The 17,219-nt window shown below is 43.2% G+C and overlaps 1 protein-coding gene across 1 annotated transcript; it reads left to right on the top strand.

Annotated features, from left to right (window-relative positions):
- Positions 1 to 13,902: 13,902 nt before the first annotated feature.
- On the top strand, positions 13,903 to 17,001 carry LOC123120621 (16.9 kDa class I heat shock protein 1-like). Its single transcript, XM_044540627.1, has 3 exons — positions 13,903 to 13,941; positions 15,647 to 15,843; positions 16,520 to 17,001. Exons 1-3 carry the CDS (start codon positions 13,903 to 13,905, stop codon positions 16,965 to 16,967), a joined length of 684 nt encoding a protein of 227 aa, XP_044396562.1. The 3' UTR covers positions 16,968 to 17,001.
- Positions 17,002 to 17,219: the final 218 nt, after the last annotated feature.

The raw sequence follows: 17,219 nt of genomic DNA, 5'->3' as shown, positions 1-17,219 counted from the left end.
GCCGACTCAGATCGCTCGCCCTTCGTTAACGTTTGTAAGGAAATTGCTGCCTTGATTCAAGGAGATAAAGAAGTACTCCCTCCGTCCGGAAATACTTGTCATCAAAATGAATAAAAGGGGATGTATCTAGATATATTTTAGTTCTAGATACATCCCTTTTTGTCTATTTGAATGACAAGTTTTTTCGGACGGAGGGAGTACTAATCAAGAAGGTGGCTCGTTCACTAGTTCAGGCTGGCCATGAACTTGCTGCTCTTGGTCGCTCCCAGCAACTCACTGCGTGTTGGCTGGGATCTTGTCCTAATAGCATCTCCAGTATTGTAATGGCAGACCTTACCCCTGATTAGTTGTACAATATAATTCTTTTCCCGCAAAAAAAACCAACAGAAAAGACAATAAAAACTACTCGGAAGCTTTTTTGCGAGAAACTACTCATAAGCTTCAAAATCATTTGGAAGCTTCTAGAAGCTTGTACACATCTGTATAAGGGCTACCCCTGATGGGCTGGCCCACTAGAAAACAAACTTATGCTGGGGGCGTGCGCCATGTACCAGTTGGCATTTAAGTTTGTCGCAAAACAAAAGTTTGCATTTAAGTGACGCAACAGGCGCCAAATAGAGATTGGCCACAACTAACAAATACAGTCTCGAGCGAGGCAGCTAACATACTAAGAAGTCTAGGCCTGTAAGGGTTCGATTTTTCTGGTCTTTTTGGACTTTTTTTTTACCGGTGTTGTTGCTGCGACGCGTGTACCTGAGAGTTTCAGGGCGTAGTAAAAAAAATCTTCATTGGGTGGTTTTAGGACGTTTGATTTGACGTTGTGGTTGCCGACTTACATGGCATTCTCCACAGACTCGACGCGTGTGCAGGAGATTTTACTGGAGAGTTCTTCTATTTTGTTTTCTTTATTTGTCTATGTGTTTTGCACGCTTGATTTTACGTGGCGGTTGTCGATTTAGACGGGTGGACCGAGATGTCTAGATCTGTCGTCTCTCCGGACCTCTCGAGAGGCATCCCGTCAAAACTGCTTCGCCGCTGTAGAGGACTATAAAATGCCTCTGTGCATCTCCCAAATCGCGGCTCCACGACCATCCTTCTCGTCCTCTCTGCCTGACCCTACCGCCGGCACCCAAATCCTCTCCGAGCGCCGGCCTTCCCGTCTTCCCTCCCGAGGCCGAGGTGGTGGCGCTCGCAGCCGTCGCACCTCCTTCCGCTTCGGCTGCACCAACCTCCCTCATCATCTAGCCGGCTGCACAAGGGAGGCGACCGGGCACCTGCAAAGGAAGACGAGGCGGGCGACCACCGGGACAGCCAACCCATGGTGGTGGATGGCGGAGAGGGGCGATGGTGACGCCGCTCGGCCAAGAGGTGGCGATGGCAGGGCGTTTGTGGTGGTCAGGTCGCGGATGGCATGGCCATGGAACGGCCACTGGGCAGAGGAGCGGCGACGCGCGGCACCAGGCGGTGGGAGTTCGCGGGGAGGAGGCGACCGCGTCAAGCTCGCCAGCATCCTCAGTTCCTCACGGATGGGTTCCCATCGCATCCATCGCCACGCAAGAGTGGCCGTGCGCCCCTGAAGCGAAGACTGAGAGTGTGCAGCGCCGTCATCGGCACATCCCGGCGAGCGCCACCCCAGGAAGTTGCGTCACCGCCATGCATCCTCCGTGCCCCAAGTGACGTTTCACTTGATGTTTCTCCCCACGGCAGCGCGAAAGGGAACCAACGCGTCGTCTGCCAGTACGGGCGAGCGCGAGGATGATGCTGACGGACCTGATCTTCTTTCTTCCGGCGTTGATCTCAGTTTGGTCCCAGGCGGTGCGCTACCGTAGTACCGCCTCCTCGGCGAGCGTGCGGCGCCAATTTCCAACTTGGAGCCGGCGGTGGACGAGCCCACGGCCTGCTGTATTCCAGCGGCGAGCCAACAGCCAGCTGCTGCAGTGTTGCGCCCCTCCTTTCCCCACAAACTCTGTCTCAACTCCTCCTCTGTCCCTCGAGCGGCAAGTAGCAAGCTAGCAACTCTCAGGCGGCAGCTCGGCAGTTGGTCGTCACTTCGTTGACAGCAGTAATAACACTAAGGTATGCTGCTCTTTTGTTCTTTTTTCAAATCCACTGTTCAAATTTATGTAACTATACACATATTACTAGCTTAGATGATAGTTTGTATTTTCTAGACTTCTATTTTTACTGATGTAAGGGAAAAAACATGTGGGAGGTTTTTTTGGAGTTCTTCGTTGTGATATGTCGTTGCAGCAGGGTTTAGTTTTGCAAGGAGATGAACTGTCATTGCTAAAAAGTTCAGATCTGAAGGGATGTCAAAAAAAAAAAAGGTTCAGATCTGAAGGTCGGTGCATATATATAGTTAGTACATAAAATTGTATATTAGTCTAAACATGTGTGCAGGTTTGTGGGGAGGACGTGGATTTGGAGGTCCCAGCTCCTGGCCGTGTGTGCAAGGTATTCATGACCAACATATCTAATATAGCATGGTAAATCATTTATCATGAGAAATTTCTTCTTATTCCAGAACTGCTTAAATTTTCCCATACCTATTTCCCATTTGATCTTTGTAGGAGATATTGGCACAATGAGTTATGTTTTTAGCAGTATTGTTTATATTTTTCTTTTGCAATAAATGCTCTAGGAATTGGACTGTAACAGTTTGGTCTCTTGAGCTCATAAGATCTGTTCTTAGCAACAGAGTTGCTTATGAACATACCTGTCTTTAATTATCAATTAATGGTTGCATAATCTAACTGCTTTCTTTCCTATGGTTCATGCTTACAGTTTAGTATCCACTGATTCATAAATGCTTGATCTGGCATACATCTCCTTTTGTAAATCATTCTCCCAGGTCCCAGCCCCCTTGCTTTCTGTGGATATTTGGGCAAATTCAGAATTATTATTTTCTTTGCTTTCTTGCACTCAGGAAAAAACGACCACACTCTACACAACTTCTGAGGAGAGCAAGGTCGTTTTAGCTTTTTCTCATCTACAGTATATGTAAAGGTTGCTTATTATATATGTGGAATCTCCTACAATCTTCTCATGTTTTTTTTATTCGTTGCCTCATCACTGCTGTAGCAATTAGTTCTTACAATTCCTTTTTCTAAATGGAAGTACTTACAATTCTAAGTGAACTTGTCCCTTCTCCATGTCATTTATCGGATTTTATTTTGGAAGGTTGCGTTCCTTTTCTAAATGGAAGTACTTACAATTCTAAGTGAACTTGTCCCTTCTCCATGTCATTTATCGGATTTTATTTTGGAAGGTTGCTTTCCTTTTCTAAATGGAAGTACTTACAATTCTAAGTGAACTTGTACCTTCTCCATGTCATTTATCGGATTTTATTTTGGAAGGTTGCTAATTATGTGGAATTTCCTCTCATAAGCTAAAATAAACCCTGGAAAGCATCTGCGGATGTTTGTTATCCACTGCCTCAATAGCACTGTAACAGAATTACTTGCAATTATTAGGGAACTTCTATCTACTGTTTTCGGATTTGTATATGTTCCCCTTTGTATCTCTTTTGTTTCTAAAGCTTGACCTGCTACTAAATTTCATTGGTTTCTGTAGTTGCAGTTGGACTTTGCATGTCGTTGATGTCATAACCAAGAGTTCAATTTTTCAGTTAACTCATCAGTGTCCGCAATAAAATCCTTGCTTTCTGAAATATATATTATGCACTACCTCGCCTGCATGAGCATCAGGGCTTGGGCTTTACTTGGATAGATTGAACATCCATGGATTTGGAACCGATACACTGGATCTACAAGTTGTATTTTAACTTACCCCTCATTTGGCTGATACATTATTTTGTTGGATTTTGGAATGGCTGTTTTTCTTTTGCTTTTCTTCCTTTTTCTGGATATTTATGTTCTGTTCCTTCCTATGCTTTGCCGAAACCATAGCTGTTCTGCAGGTACGACTGTATTGTCAATGCCATTACTTGTTGATATCATGAGATGAAGAAAAGAATGCATCGCTGATATCTTCTTTTCTGAATAGTAAAACTGCAGATAGAACATACTTGGTTTCAAAGTTATTGAGTTGAGGCCCAACGCTGAGATCGTACGTGGTAATACTTGTCTAGCTGAGTAACAGATTTGTATATAAGTATGGTGTTGCATTTCTAAAAGATCTCTGGCTCAATTCATGGCCATTGACTTAGTATGTGCAGATTCAGTTATAATTATATATGGCGTTCATTAATTGTTCCTCTCGCAAAGGTTCCATGATATTTAGTGAATATGACAAAGGGTGCTTATTGTTTGATGTTCCAGTTTGTTTAATTCACATCTATATGTTTTTTAAGGATGTCACATCTAAGCTCCCACAAATATATAATGCAACAACAAAAAAAAGAACTAGGAAAAAAATAGACCACAAAACAAGAGTGGACATTAGCTAAGATGTGACATGGAAAAAAATAGACCATAAAACAGAGTGGACATTAGCTTAGATGTGACATAGTCATGTCACATCTAAATGTCTTCTAGAGAAACCCTAGCGCACATGTTTCTAATCTTGTCCTTCTGGCCAAAGGATTTGTGAACAAGTCGTTCAAATGTCAGCCAGTTGGTCGCCTGCGGCAGCTGGCGAAACTGTAGTTGGCAACCTCCCGTGGCGAAGATCGCTTGGTCGGTGCACGGTGGCAACAATGATTGCTTCAATAACACAAACGGATGACCGTCGGACCGTCGGCGGAGTCTAGATAAGAGACCATGCCCTGAAATTGAATCAGGACGTGGGTGGCTGCGTCTCTGCAGTTTAGGCAACGGACAGTACACTGATCCTATTATCGTTTAATATGTATAAAGACACGTGGATTAGGTCTCCTAATAAAGCCTTTAGTCTGCATGAAAACTCTTACAGTAGAAGTTCCGGAAAGCATAGAGGCACATTCTTTTTTTGAGGGAAGGATAGAAGCACATTCTAAACCAATGCACGATCATCTTTCCCAACGCTTCAAAGATACAGACGCACAAAGTATCAGATTTTCAACACGTATTCCCTGTGCGCGGCGTGCCACCGTCGTCTCCAATTTCAAGATATTTTGCCAATTTGTCGAAAGCCAGGTCTACACAGTGAACAAAACACCAAGGACAAACAGAAAAACTAGCTTCATCTGTCTGCCGCTACATCACAGGTACAAACTCAGATCTAAAGAGAACAAGTAGCCACTATCATCATCTAATGTAGATCACTTATGCATATACCAACTAGATATATCCTTTTCTTGTAAAAACTAATTTCCAACAAATCAAGTCTTGGGACAGCTTACCAAAAATTACAAAAAATAAAATAAATAACTTACCAATCCATGTGGCGCGGCGTGCCGCCGCGCACTACACGCTAGTGTTTGAATTATTGGGCTTAACATCTACTCCACTACTATATAGTGTACTAGTAGTTTTGAATGGAACTCAAGCTTCAATCTTAACCATTAGTCTTCTATATCTAATGGCTGAGAATTATGGGATTTGAAGTTTACAGTGGCCTACTGTTGCCTCCACCGTGTTCTAGAAACACCTATTCGCCCTTTCAGCAAGCAATCACATGCCTGTTGGGCCGAGATGGGCACGTGTTGAGCCGATGGGGATTACATTTGTGCAAACTTCTATATTTTCACTTTCAGACTGTTGACCAGGTCCGATAATGGTATCTCCACAAAATCCTCGAAGATTGACATCCATTGCACTTCTATTCTCGCTAATTTCCACCATGCTCATGGTTTTGACGTTAGAATCAAATAAAATATAATAAATTCCAGTGATCGTCGAAAGTTTCTACTGTGGCGTCATAAGATGCACCATCTAACAGATAGACTCTTATATTTCTTTCTATACTACTACATAGTGTACCGATTTTGAATGGAACTCAAGCGTCAATATTAACCATTAGTCTTCTATATCTGATGGCTGAGAATTATGGGCTTCGCGGTGAACAGTGGCCTACTGTTGCCTCAATCGTGTTCTAGAAACACCTCTTCGTCCTTTCAGCAAAGCAGGCCCATGGCACTTGGGCCGAGCTGGGTACATGCTGAGCCGATTTGGGTTGCATTTGTACAAATTTCTTCATTTTTACTTTTAGACTCTAGACCAAGTCTAGTAATGGTATCTCAGGACAAAGCGCCAAATCCTCAAAGATTTACATCCATTGCACTTCTATTCTCGCTAATTTCCACCATACTCATCGTTTTGATGGCAGACTCAAATGAAATATATATCGCTAATAAATTCCAATGATCGTCAAAAGCTTCTACTGTGGCGTCGTAAGATGCACCATCGAATAGATAGACTCTTATCTTGTCACTGTGAGGGAAGATCGGGATATTCGTGGCTACAGATGCATGCGGAAATATCATCCCAGTTATGTTGCATTCGTTGAATTGGATGATAAAACCAAAGCTCTCCACAACCGATCACCATGAACGGTAATGTTGGTGACGCCGACTACTCTTACGGGACCTCTGCCACGACCCTACTTCTTTCTGTGTTGATCGTGAGGTTTGCCTTTCGGGAATCACCGAAACACCATCCTATGTGCAGTCTCAGCGGTGGAAGAGGGCGACTGTTCATGGAGATCCTAGGGGTGGTTAGTTGGGGCGATGCGATCGATGTTCCTCTGCTTCGCCGGCGGCTCTCCTTGTCGTGAATAAAATACCCTCGTCCTATATATATATCAATCTTTACCCCTCGACCATTTCGAGACTCCTCGTCATGTCTGTGATCTCATCCGGGACTCCAAACAATATTCGGTCACCAAATCACATAACTCATATAATACTATATCATCATCGAACGTTAAGAGTGCGGACCCTACGGGTTCGAGAACTATGTAGATATGACTGAGAACCTCTCCGGTCAATAACCAATAGCGGAACCTGGATGCTCATATTGGCTCCTACATATTCTATGAAGATCTTTATCCGTCGAACCGTTATGACAACATACGCAATTTCCTTTGTCCATCGGTATGTTACTTGTCCGAGATTCGATCGTCGGTATCTTTATACCTAGTTCAATCTCGTTACCGGCAAGTCTCTTTACTCGTCCCGTAATACATCATCTCATGACTAACTCCTTAGTTGTTTGCTTGCAAACTTATGATGTGTATTACTGAGATACCTCTCCGATATTCGGAGTGACAAATCCTAATCTCGATCTATGCAAACTCAACAAATACCTTCAGAGATACCTGTAGAGCATCTTTGTAATCACCCAGTTATGTTGTGATGTTTTGATAGCACGCAAGGCATATCTCCGGTATTCGGGAGTTGCATAATCTCATAGTCGAAGGAATATGTATTTGACATGAAGGAAGCAATATCAATAAAACTGAACGGTTATTATGCTAAGCTAACGGATGGGTCTTGTTGATGTGATCCCGTTATCAAATGATAACTCATGTCAATGGTTAGGAAACCTTAACCATCTTTGATCAACGAGCTAGTCTAGTAGAGGCTTACTAGGGACACGGTATTTGTTTATGTATTCACACATGTATTTAAGTTTCTGATCAATATAATTCTAGCATGAATAATAATCCTTTATCATGAATAAGGAGATATAAAATAACAACTTTATTATTGTCTCTAGGGCACATTTCCTTCATTTAAGGGCATAGTTACACGATTCAAGTGTTGCGAGATCAACTTCTCTGCTAGGAACAACTCCGTCAAGGATGACATTTGCGGTGTGAGAGTGCAAGTTGCTTCCGCGTGAGACCCATGTCACTACAATTCCGCTTCTATTTCGATGGTGCGAATAATATTATTTTTGAATTTCTATCTATCATTGCTTTTACTTGGCGACCTACATTATTCCTTAAGTTAAACGTGGACAAAAGATTTGACTCTCTCTTATATTTTTAAAGGGCATGAAGGTAGAGTGACGGTGTGTGCTAATTTCAATATACTATGGAAAATACATTACACTAGAGGGTAATGTGCGCTTTGCGCCGCCATTGTTCGGTTTTGATATTAATTATATTTTCTTTAAAGAGTATTTATGGCAATTCACATTCGAGCATACCGGAGGCGGTAGAGCAAATGCGGACCCTCACGAGCGCTATTGGTTGGCCATGTCGCTTGGTCCTTCCAGTTTTGGGGAGGTTCCGTTCAATTTGTTATCTTCTCTCTACAATTTTTTAATGTTTTATTTTCCTATTTATGCTCTTAATTGATCACTATTTTTTAAAATTGTGGATATAATTTAAATGGACTGTGCTAAAATCCGAACGATCGGACCATAGTAACATATCCGAACGCATGCATGCATCATGCCGATGTTAGGATGATCTCCACCGTGTGGGCCCAACGGCCCACCGGGCCCTTGATCTGCGCCCTGATCGGGGGTGCTCAACCCACTATGGTTGACGGGCCCCTGTCACCTGCACTATATAAAGAGGTGGGGGCCGGCGGCTCGCATCAAGAGGTTCGTCGCGACGCCGTACACCCCACCTACATCCCCTACTGATCTAGGGTTAGTGCAGTGCTGACGGGAAGCACCGCCACCGCTACTCTGCCATCACCGGCCACCGTCACCATGGCCGGCACCGGGAGCTCCTCGAGCCACAAGAAGAAGGTAATACTTACCACCACTGTTGCCGGAACCCTAGCCTAACCGATCCGTGATTCTATCAATGGTATCAGCCAGAGATTGGTTTAGGATTTTCAGTACAGAAAAGAAAAGGAAATCCCCTCCCGAGAGAAACCCTAACCCCAAAACAAAAAGAAAGAGGGGAGAAGGGCAAAGTGCGCCGCCGGAAGGCCGCGCCGTTCCTCTCGATCCGGACACGCATCAGCAAGCCGAGGCGTCGGACGAAGAACTACCCCACACGGGGCAAAGGGCACCGCGAACAAACCGCTCGACGGTGGCGCGCTCACCGCAAGGTGGACGCGCAGCCGGCGAGGGGGATGACCACGACGCCGCCGTAGAGAGCTCTGCCGTCGTCGAAAACGAAGGGGAGCAGAAGGGTTAAAGTAGCCTCGTCCTCTCTGCCACAGAAGGTGGAGATGGAGCGGGGAAAGGGAGAAGCTCGCGTGCGGCTCGCGCGGCGCGGTAGCTTCACGCCATCGCCGGCGGCCGGCGGAGCCCCGACCCAGCTGCAACACAGAGAGAGACAGAGGTGAGCGCGTAAGGGAGCAGAGGAGGGCGCAAGCGCGACCCTCTCTCTCTCTGCCACAGGAAAGGAAGGGAGGCTCGACACGGTGGCTTTTCGCTGCCGTCGCCGGCGACCGGCGCCTGGCGCCGTCGCGGTGGCCGGGTGACAGAGAGAAGAACGGGAGCGAGAGGCTGAGAAGCGAGCGGCGCACGCGGGGGAAAATGGGGACTAGGTTTCGGGATCGGGGGACTCTCCCGTTTTTGTCCAACCGAAAACCGCGCTCGGTCGTCCGATCTAAAAGAACGGCCAGGATCAAAGACCTAGCGCCGCCCTAGGCCAATTGGGCCGAAAGCATGAACGCACCAGGCCGCTGCCGCGGCGGGTCGTGGGCCGATTAGCTAGGGCGGCCGAACGGCGCTCGACTAGCAGGTCGCGGACCGCGCCTCATAGGCCGTGGCCGGTTTTTGCCTCACGCGCCAGGCCGAGGCCGGGTGCAGCTGCCGTGTTTTACTGATTTATTTTTGTCCATTTTTTTGGGCAAATTTTATACAGTATTTTTTTTCTTTTCAAAATTTTTCTAACGAAATTTTTTGTTTAGAAAATAGAAAAGTAAATAGAAAAAGTTTCTGAAAATCAAAATAGAAAATTTTCAGAAAAAGAAATGTTCATGAATTTTACAAAGAAAATAATAAAGTTCATGAATTTTTTATTTGGTCCAAGAAAAGTTTATGTAAAGAATAAAAAGTTCATGAATGTTCTATTCATGTTTTTCTGCTACAAATAAAAATAAAAGTGCTCCTTTAAAAGTGAATAGAACTAAAGTAAAAGATTAAATTGTTGCTTCTCTAATGCGTTTTTGAACCAACCGGTTAAAATTGCTTAGAGAGTAAATGAGTGCAGAATTGTTTCTGCATAGAATATTGAAAGTTTCCGCTGCAAAGAAAAAGTTTTATCCTCCAGTTAAATTGGAACCAACGGGAAAATTTAATTGGAAGAACTATTCTTAGCAATGTTTTCCCCTGTGGGTGAAATAAGATGCAGATAGTTTCCGATATGATAAAAGAAAGATATTTGTTTTAAAGTTAAAATATGGTATTGTTATTTTCTAACGAACGTTGATGATAACAGTACTATAATTCTTTGAGCCTTATGTTCGAAACTTAAATCTCTGATAAATTTTGTATCAAAGTGATCAATTTTCAGAGAACATTTAAAGATCAAGAAATGCTCTTGAACTAGAGAAAATGTATATTTCTTGTTCACTGCAATAAAGTTGATGATGATTATTATTTCTAGGTAAAGTTGTTTAATAAAATACTATCATCACATTGTTTATGAGTAATATGCATTATTTCCATTTCCGCCCAACGGTGATATGGAATTAATGTAGAAGGATGATGTTTTATTCTAATTCTGCCCAACGGTGATTTCGAATATAAAAGAAGGTTTTAAAAGTTTCATGTGCATATTTTTTAACCAGACCAACATGGGGTTATTTTTTATGCTCATTATTGTTGATTATTGGCTCAGACTAAAAGTTTTCCATGCTTTCATTCGTGAAAGCAAATGGCTGGGTACTTGTGACCCGAAAGATGACCAAGAAAGGTCATAACGTGAGGGAGTATGTTCTCTCTAAAGAATGGCTTTAAAAGAAAAAGAATTATTGGATATTAATCCAAGAAAAGAAAAAATATAGATCATTGAGAGTCTTGGTTGACGAATGTTTTTCATGTACTCTCTATGAAAAAGAAGATTTTTCAGTCAACATGATTTGAGATGAAACAAGCAACATGTGTGTTTAATTTGACCAACGTCGGATCAAGCATGTGTGTCAAAGAGCATTCGGATTTATTTCTGAATTTGATGATTGAATATGCAGTCAAAAGAGCCAATTATGGCATTTATGTCCCTTACAGGGAATTACCCGTATAGCGGGAAAAGATGATTATGATAAAATCGCATGGCGGGAAAAGTCTGGGAAAATACATGCGTAACTAGGTAAAGTTGACATAGTATTATGTCAAAAATCCTGTATGGCAGGAGAAATGTAGGCAAAGGACCTATCTTGTATGACATGAGAAAGATATGATGACTCATGTGCGTTTAATGTGTCCCACACTGGGAGAAAAGTATGGAGTAGCTATTATGCTTTCCTAGTATCGACCGTACACCACGGTCATTAAGCACTCGATAAATCCAAGGAGAATAAAAGTTCAAGACGAACCTAAAGATAAGAATGATATGCAAGTGTGACTTGCAAAAGTACTAATGATAAAGAACTCTGTTGAGTTTCTGAAATGGAATGAGGAAAAAGTACTCCCATACCAGTTAACAGATAACTTCATTTCGTATGAAGTAATCAGATAAATGAAGTAGATACTCAAAGTTTCCTCAATTCACAAGAGTTGTGAATGGTTTTTCGAAATTGTGGCAGAAAAGTTCTTGCCACATTTCGAGGGGGAGAAAGATATATGAGATATCCATTAATGAAGAATGTGATCGTCTCGGGGAGTACGATGATCATAATAATACCCCTAAAGAAAAGAAATAGTTGTATTCCTGGATCTTTTACAGTTCTGAAAGCAAACTAAGGAATACTAAGACGGTGCTTAAAGTGCCATAAAGAAGAAAGTTTTAATAGAATAAACCCAAATAATAAAGTTTAAAGATACGCCATTTTTAGTGAAGATGGAGTAATCTGGGGGAGCATGTTGTATGACCTATACAACACCTGATGTTAGCTCTATAAAGGATGAATGAGTACACATGGATCTTGTGACACAGGTCCCTGTAAAACCTATTGCCTCTTCGAAATAAAAGACTATAGAATTAATTTGCCTCTTGGCAATGACAGAGCAACAACAACCCCATATGAAAGAAGTGCCAGTACCTAAGACATAGATGGTCTCAAGGAATGAGAAAATCAGATACTTCTGATTACTATAAAGTCTATGTTAGTGAAATTCAAATCGAGGTTGATCTCACCTCATTTAAAGCGCTCAATCGAGCTTAGAGAAGTGTCTGTTTGTCTAAATGATAAGAGACTATGTGAGATGAAATAAAATTGGTGAATCCCGACAATGTTTGGGACTCATAAGTAATTTCCAATGGAGCATAAACAGTAGGCTGTAAAAGGTCTACAAGGTCAATGTGACTCCAAAGGAAATATGTAAAGGTGTAAAGCGCGACTTGAATCAAAAGATTTTGTGCAAAGAGAATGAACAAATTACAATGAGTGTCAGTGGCACATCATGACCGACATCATGATCTGAGTTACATCAGATGAATGTAAAGAACACAAGGGATACTGCTTCAAGAAGTTTTTTATGGACTAGAGCAAGTCTCTAGACAGTTGCATTTAAAGTTTAAAGAATCAGATGATATTTTGGGTTAAAGAAAATGGAAGGACAATTGTATTCATGCAAAGTTATAGAATGGGGAATTCATTTCCCAATCCTGTGCATGTGGATGACGTCCTACTTGCTAGTGGTGATGTTAATCTACTTCAGGAGGAGAAAAGAAGTTCTTGTCCTCAAAGTTCAAAATTACATTTCTCGGAGTGTCTCTCGTTATAAATATCGAGATTCACCAAGAAAATAATAAAATGGGGTATTAGGAATGTCGCATGGACATGGTAACAAAGGTCTCTAATGTATGCATGCGAGAAAACCTACGCCTGTTCTTATAGTCAAGGGTAATGGAACTGGAAACTATGGTGTTCCAAAAGTTGATGAGAAAAGATTGAAAACGGATATGGTACCATATGCTTCAGCTGTTGGAAGCTCAATATATTACCCTGACACAATTCACGTATCCGGGTTGTTTTGGCAATATCCAGTCCATATATAGATCACTGGAATGGAGTCAAAGATATCGGCCTCGTGCTGAAAGAAATAAGTGCTCTCAAAAGATTGTGAGTACAAAGACAGGACTTGTGAAATGTATAGCGAAATCCACAATTGTCGCTAACTTTCATACTTGGAGGTTTTTGTGTGGAAAAGCTCCAAAGAATGAAACAATTATCATCAATGTGATGCAAAGATATTTTATAGCTTGATATGAGGCTGAGGGACAGGCAAAATGGTTAAGGAGACCTGTACCCGGAGTTAATAATGGTTGACAACAGCGATAACCATTTTAAGTTGTTCGCTCCTATGACAACGAGTCAAGTGTTGATGCCAAACACACTGACACAGAGTTATGCGTTGTAAAGGAGAAAGTCCGGAATTATGTAGAAATGCTTGAAGCATAAAAGCAACAGACAAGTGTTTGCAGATCTGCTTATTAAAGGCTTACCGCCCAGTGTGTTCGGAGAACACACAGTCGACATGGGTTTTATGGTATAGTCTAAGATTTCCGGACAATAAAGGGCCCAAGGTTAAAGAATTTGTTTCAAAACAGAGAGGTACGTTGTGGCTGTCTGATTTATCGGCAATTGAGCTGTGACGATGAAACATGTTCTATGTACTGATCTGTTATGAAACGAGTAAACTAAAAGTATAAGGTCAAAAGTAAAAGTTGAGATCAAGGGGGAGAATGTTAGGATGATCTCCATCGTGTGGGCCCAACGGCCCACCGGGCCCTTAGATCTGCGCCCTGATCGGGGGTGCTCAACCCACTATGGTTGACAGGCCCCTGTCACCTACACTATATAAAGAGGTGGGGGCCGGCGGCTCGCATCAAGAGGTTCGTCGCGACGCCGTACACCCCACCTACATCCCCTACCGATCTAGGGTTAGTGCAGTGCTGACGGGAAGCACCGCCACCGCTACTCTGCCATCACCGGCCACCGTCACCATGGCCGGCACCGGGAGCTCCTCGAGCCACAAGAAGAAGGTAATACCTACCACCACTGTTGCCGGAACCCTAGCCTAACCGATCCGTGATTCTATCAGCCGATACTAGCTTCAAAGTTGTTTGCCTTTTATCTGTGCGGTGTTCACCATGTTAGCTTAATTAGAAGCTCCTAATTACAGGCATGCAGTAAAATAAAAAAACTGATGATGTCAGTGGGTTCTTTTTCAAAACTGAAAATTCAAAATATTTTGTAGCTCAAACCATCGTTCGAGTTGAAAAACCGTCTTTACATAAAAAATTCATAGCGATGAGATGTTCACAACTAGATCACTTGTTGGTATGTTCCAACAACTTTTTTTGGGTACAAAATTAGAAGGCATATACTACGTGAGTTAACACATCCGCGACACATAAGTTACCAAGTTGTTTTAATTACCGGACATGAAAAATGGTCTCCCGGCCTTCTTCCCACGTGTACAAGCATGGATGCACTTGATGACAAAACAGTAAAGTCATCATATATTTTCCCTATTTTGAAACTTCAAAATATTTTGTATCTCAAATCGTTGCTCTAATCGAATAACTATTTTCACAAAAAAGATTTGTCGCGACGAGATCTTTGAAACTAGATCTTATGTTGGTATGTTCCGACGACATTTTTCCTGGGTAAAAAGTTACCACGCATGTGCCATGCAAGTTATCTTGCCAGTTTAGTATAAAATACCATATTGTTTACATAGAAATTAACAGGACATAGAAAATGGTTCCTTCAACCATCTCCCCACATGCACGTTCATGCATGCCCTACAGGACAAAAATGCTAATGTCAGGGAAGATTCCGCCCAAATGCAAAAAAATTGAAATGTTTTGTAACTCAAATTGTCACTCCGATACAACAATCATTTTCACATAAAAATTCGTTGCGACGATACCTTCAAAACTAGATCTCATGATGGTATGTTTCGACAACTTTTTTTGGCCAAAAAGTCAGACATGGGCCAACTAAGTTATCAGCTCTGTTATTTGTATATTATCATCCTATTCACACATGAGTTATCGAAGGTGTTTTTCAGACAAGTTTCATCCCACCCTCTTGGTCAAAAATTATCACACTTGGACCAAGTAAGTTATCAACTCAGTTGTGCATGTATTACCCATGTTATTTACACATGAGTTACCAGGGCAAAGTTATCACCATGTTTGTTCGTAAGTTATCAGGTCAGCAGTGCGTAAATTACCATGTAACTTGCACAAAAATTACCGAGGACATGTTTCTTCAACTATATTTCCCGGGTCAAAAGTTATCAACGTGTTGCACAAGTTATCAGGTTTGTGCATAAATTACCATGCTATTCATACAAAAGTAATCGGGGGTGTATTACAACAACCCTCACCCCCGCTAAAGTTATCACAGTGTTTATACGCAAGTTATCATGTGTGTACTTTGTAAATTACCATGCTCTTCACATAGAAGTTATCAGGGGTATGTTTTCAACAACAACGGCAGGCCGGGGGTATGCTTCAACCAATTTTCCCCCGTAGCCAAAGTTACCATGGTGTTTGTACGTAAGTTATCAGGTATGTGGTTCTTATAAGTCCGACACGCATTCCTCCCGCCGTCGTCGCGGGATGTCGGCGGTGCCCGCTCCTTCAGTGGGTGTACCGTCGGTCTTACGGCGGCGGAGACGGACGCAGGCGGACCCAATGGATAAACGCCAAGGCACTCCCGCTCGGCATTGAGCAGTTTGAGCCGGAGGCAGCGGATGCAGCGAGGGTGGCAAAGGTCAAGCGGAAGCAGGACCGCATCGTCCGACGCTTGAAGAGCGACATCGGCATCTCCTCTTCCTCCGATGATGACGGCTGCGACAATGACCCGCCTCCTATTGTGGACACTTACATCAGCGTCGACGACCGAAAGGGCGAAGGGCCGGCGAGGAAGTGGTCAAGCTCGACCCTCTCCCCGTTTCTATAATCTAGGTCATACTACTAATATAGTTAGAATTTGTCGGACGGTTGAACTGTGGTGAACTTTTGGTGATGTTTAGATGCAAATTATGTCCGTTTGTTGTCGGTTTATATGTTCATTTCCTGTCGAATTTGCTCATTTGATGATTACGTACTACGAGTTTCACTGCATGTTTTAATATGGATGTAGAGTGCCGGATATGAGATACGCGGATGTGGACGCAACGATTTGAGGAATGTCAGATCACTATTTGCAGACGAGCTCGGGCAAACACGCGATGTCGGTTTGGGCAAGTCGTGTTGTAGATGCTCTTAAACCATATTAGTGTGATTTTTTCTAAGTCAAGAGTATAGTTTCAAAAACCGGAACGGTGAATGAACCCAACGATTTGAGCATCTGCAAATACCGGCGTTAGAAAAAGCTAGAAAACTCAAAATGGATTGTGCGTGGTTGCTAACCAGTAACAAAGTCCAGTTCAAAAAGCTAGAAAACCCCTTCATGGATTTTTTTTAAAAATATCCATGAAGGGGTTTTCATATTAGTGAACAATTTTCAAATTTTTAAATCCACAAACATTATTTAAATTCATGACCATTTAAAAAATCTTGAACAATTCTAAACCTGATGAACAATTTTCTAGAATTTGTAAAGTACAAGCCGAAGCAACGTCTTCGACCCCTTCGCGGACCTCTGGGCGGACCCCTTCGACACCTTCCGCTCCATCGTCCCGGCGATCTCAGGCAACAACAACGAGACAGCTACGTTCGCCAATGCTCGCGTGGACTGGAAGGAGATCCCTGAGGCGCACGTCTTCAAGGCCGACCTCCCCGGCGTGAGGAAGGAGGAGGTCAAGGTGGAGGTGGAGGACGGCAACGTGCTCGTCGTCAGCGGCGAGCGCACGAAGGAGAAGGAGGACAAGAACGACAAGTGGCATCGTGTGGAGCGTAGCAGCGGCAAGTTCGTGAGGCGCTTCCGGCTGCCAGAGGACGCCAAGGTGGAGGAGGTGAAGGCCGGGCTGGAGAACGGTGTGCTCACTGTCACCGTGCCCAAGGCCGAGGTGAAGAAGCCTGAGGTGAAGGCCATCGAGATCTCCGGCTGAGCATTGGAGCCAGTTTGGTTGATGTGTGTGCGAGCTCTGCAACCGAAAGTATGGCACAGTTGTGTCTTGTTCTTGCCGAGTCTGGTGAGACATCTCTGTATTGCGTTTCTTTTCCCAGTCGTGTGTACTCGTGTAATCGCCAACAGATTTGGCGGTGAATAAATGAGAAATAAACCGGTCGGGTTTTGAGTGCAGTGCAGATTTTGCATACACAAAATTTGTGGACAGGATCAAGAGAAAACATGGCGTTCC

This window comes from Triticum aestivum, chromosome 5D (genome assembly GCF_018294505.1).
Source record: "Triticum aestivum cultivar Chinese Spring chromosome 5D, IWGSC CS RefSeq v2.1, whole genome shotgun sequence".
Taxonomy (NCBI): Eukaryota; Viridiplantae; Streptophyta; class Magnoliopsida; order Poales; family Poaceae; genus Triticum; species Triticum aestivum.
The sequence above is the reverse complement of the archived record's forward strand: the minus strand, read 5'-3'. Positions and strand labels throughout refer to the sequence as shown.